Source organism: Limulus polyphemus, unplaced genomic scaffold (genome assembly GCF_000517525.1).
Source record: "Limulus polyphemus unplaced genomic scaffold, Limulus_polyphemus-2.1.2 Scaffold8294, whole genome shotgun sequence".
In the NCBI taxonomy this organism is placed as follows: domain Eukaryota; kingdom Metazoa; phylum Arthropoda; class Merostomata; order Xiphosura; family Limulidae; genus Limulus; species Limulus polyphemus.
This window is the reverse complement of record NW_013673904.1, coordinates 29,654-33,379: the sequence shown is the minus strand read 5'-3', so window position 1 is coordinate 33,379 and position 3,726 is coordinate 29,654. Positions and strand designations below refer to the sequence as shown.

Sequence of the window (3,726 nt, the reverse complement as noted above, 5' to 3'; positions counted from 1 at the left end):
TGTTCGACACACCAAGATTAACTTCTACTACTGACTGACCTTACACAAAATTAAGTATTCTTATGTTAAGACCTACAACGACAAGTGTTCGACACACCAAGATTAACTTCTACTACTGACTGACCTTAAACAAAATTAAGTAAGCTTAAACTGAAGACCTACAACGACAAGTGTTCGACACACCAAGATTAACTTCTACTACTGACTGACCTTAAACAAAATAAAGTATTCTTAAAGTTAAGACCTACAACGACAAATGTTCGACATACCAAGATTAACTTCTACAAATGACTGACCTTACACAAAATTAAGTACTCTTATAGTTAAGACCTACAACGACAAGTGTTCGACATACCAAGATTAACTTCTACTACTGACTGACCTTACACAAAATTAAGTATTCTTATAGTTAAGACCTACAACAACAAGTGTTCGACATATCCAGATTAACTTCTACTACTGGACGACCTTAAACAAAATTAAATATTCTTATAGTTAAGACCTACAACGACAAGTGTTCGACATACCAAGATTAACTTCTACAACTGACTGACCATAAACAAAATTAAGTGTTCTTATAGTTAAGACCTACAACGACAAGTGTTCGGCATACCAAGATTTACTTCTACAAATTACTGACCTTAAACAAAATTAAGTATTCTTATAGTTAAGACCTACAACGACAAGTGTTCGACATACCAAGATTAACTTCTACTACTGACTGACCTTACACAAAACTATGTATTCTTATAGTTAAGACCTACAACAACAAGTGTTCGACACACCAAGATTAACTTCTACTACTGACTGACCTTACACAAAATTAAGTATTCTTATAGTTAAGACCTACAACGACAAGTGTTAGACATACCAAGATTAACTTCTACTACTGACTGACCTTTAGGACTTGTAAGATCAACTGTTTCAGCCTTCTGGAGATGAATAGTCTTCATAATGTTGCCATCTTGTTGAAATCTGTATTACATTAAAAAACATCAGAATTTGTCAGAAGAAATTTCTTAATATATTGACTAATTTATGAAAGAAATATGACTATCATCAAAGTCAATCATAACTTCAATGGTGCAGAAATCAGATTTGTTTTTGTTAATAAATGGGATAAAACATAACATTCTGACCCAGTAAGAGATATCAGAGCAAATATTTCACTTTATTCATCGTAATTCCACTTTTTGGGTAAGGTAGACAAGCCATGCTTTGTCCTATAATCCACAGTGTAATCAACTCTATAATTGTTTTCTTATATACAACCTATTCAACAAGCCAGTTAGTACGATTTGTGTAAGTTTGTCTCGAATATCAATGAAACTCTCCCTCCTTCCAGCTTAAATTTTACCATAAAAATCAACTAGAAAGTGATACTTCTGGATCATTGATTTTGTATCACTTTAATCTGGTCTATTTCAAACCAATTTCAATTTTGATTTGTTATGTTTTACAGCAAAGCTCCACAATGGGCTGCTGTGTTCTGTTCACCACTGGGTATTTAGCCATAGATTTTAGCATTGTAATTCTGTAAATTTTTTGCTGTTCCAATGGGAACAACTTGTGACACGTGAATACTGTTTTCACAAAGGGTATAAGAGATAAAATTAAGGAAAAGCATCACAACTTTAAGAAATTTAAATTACCTGGTATGATGGGAAACTTGGAAGATTATAGAACATCAAGGAAGTTAGTAAAACAGAAAATTAGTAAGTATGAAAAAAAATATTGGCTGAAAATGTCGAAATTAACAGTAAGGATTTCTTTAAATACATTAAAGGTAAACAAAATGTTAGAATGGGTGTAGGACCTTTGAGAGATAATAAGGTTTGTATCTGATGGTTGGGTTATTAAATTCTGCTTTTTCTTCAGTTTTAACCAATGAACAGTTAATAAATGGAAATGAGATCAAACAAGATTACTGCATTAATTCTGAGCTGGTTAAGAAAAATTTGAGAAGTTTAAAAATGATAAGGCTCCTGTGCCAGATAATATTTCCTCAAGGGTTTTGAAGAAGGTTAAAGATTGGATATGTAAGTCACTTACTACTATTTTTTGTCAGTCCTTGAATAGTGGGCAAGTACCAGAGGACTGGAAGTTAGCTAATGTAACTCATCATTTCAAGGGATGTGATAAAAATTGTCCCAGTAATTATTGACCCATTAGTCTTACATCACTTGTGGGAAAAATTGTGGAAAATTTGTTAAAAGATGCTTTGTAAAGTCATTTAACAAAGTTTAGAATTTTATTGGATAGTCAACATGGTTTCACGAAGGGGAAAATCTTGCCTTACAAATCTTTTGACTTTCTTTGAAAAGGTTACTGCTTACGTAAATGAGGGTAAGGGTGTATATTTGGTGTATCTGAATTTTCAGAAAGCATTTGACAAGGTGCCACATAAAAGGCTTGTAAAAAAATTATCTCTGGATAAGTTAACTAATTGTGTAGAAGAGTAGCTAGATGGAAGAAAGCAGAGGGTTGTTATAAATGAAGTTCAGTCAGACTGAATTAATGTCACAAGTGGGGTACCTCAGTGCTCAGTCTTAGGACCTTTGCTCTTTTTGATTTACATAAATGACATAGTTGAAAGAATGGTCAATAAATTACCTAAATTTGCAGATGATATTAAGGTCTTGGGTGTTGCTAGCTGTGAAGAGGATGCTGCTGTTTTACAAAATTATTTAGATCATTTAGTGAGTTGGGCAAATAAATAGCAGATGGATTCTAATTATAATGCAAGATAATGTATGTGGCTTATCATCATTTTAATTATAAGTATAATCTGGAGGGTAATAACAGTGTTATGGAAGAAAAGAATCTTGGTTTAATAGATCAATCTTTTAAGCCATCCAAACAGTGTACTATTGCTAATGTTAGGGCAAAAAGGATTGAAGGTTATATCTACAGAAATACTGAATACAAGTCTAAAGAGGATATAACTTCATTGTATGGGTCACTAGTTAGGCTACATTTAGAGTATTGTGTTCAATCTTGGGCTCCTTACCTAAGAAAAGACATTGAACTGTTGGAAAGGGTTCAGAGAAAGACTACTAGAATGGTACCTGGGATGGAAAGGTTGTCATACAAGGAGAGGTTAATATCTCTGAAATTGTTTTCTCTACAAAAAGAAGAGTTAGAGGGGATCTGATTAAGGTGTTTAAGATTGTTAAGGGAATTGTTCGTGTTGGTGCATCATCTTATATTTTTCATACTTAATGATAGGACTAGGGGCACAAATATAAATTTTGGCAAGGTAGGAGTCATCTTCAGCCAAGACAGTTTCATTTTTCTAACAGGTTAGTTGGCCTTTGGAATGGGTTGCCTTCAGATGTTGTGGATGAATGATGGAATGAATTTTATTAATTATATGGCTTTGGGGGTTTGTTTTTTAACTCGTTCAGCATGGGCTCAGTTCCTGGAACCAACCTCGTAACCATTTTGTGCTTGTTATAGTTTTCATGCTATAACTTAAATTAGTAAGCATATGTTCACAAAATCTGGCAGATTATCAGTAAACATTACTAGGCTTTTATATGCAAATTATCAATTTTTTTTTATTAAGTCTTAAGGTTTGTTAAACAATGTTTTTCTCATGCCATTTTTCTTTTTTACATGTTGCCTATCCAACATGCAAAGTAATTTTCTTTTTAACATTAAAGATACTTTTATGCATTAGAAAATTTAAAAATTTCACATGCAAAATCTTTATAACACCCAGAG

The 3,726-nt window shown here is 32.8% G+C and overlaps 1 protein-coding gene across 1 annotated transcript in view; it reads right to left on the bottom strand.

The window, feature by feature from the left end:
* Positions 1-871: 871 nt before the first annotated feature.
* Positions 872-3,726, bottom strand: part of LOC106475253 (sterol regulatory element-binding protein cleavage-activating protein-like) — a gene marked incomplete at its 3' end in the record, with an annotated part of 13,330 nt that continues 10,475 nt past the window's right edge. Inside the window, exon 6 of the mRNA XM_022379412.1 lies at positions 872-975. Within this exon, the coding sequence (XP_022235120.1) occupies positions 872-975 (104 nt within the window). The remainder of the gene's footprint in view (positions 976-3,726) is intronic.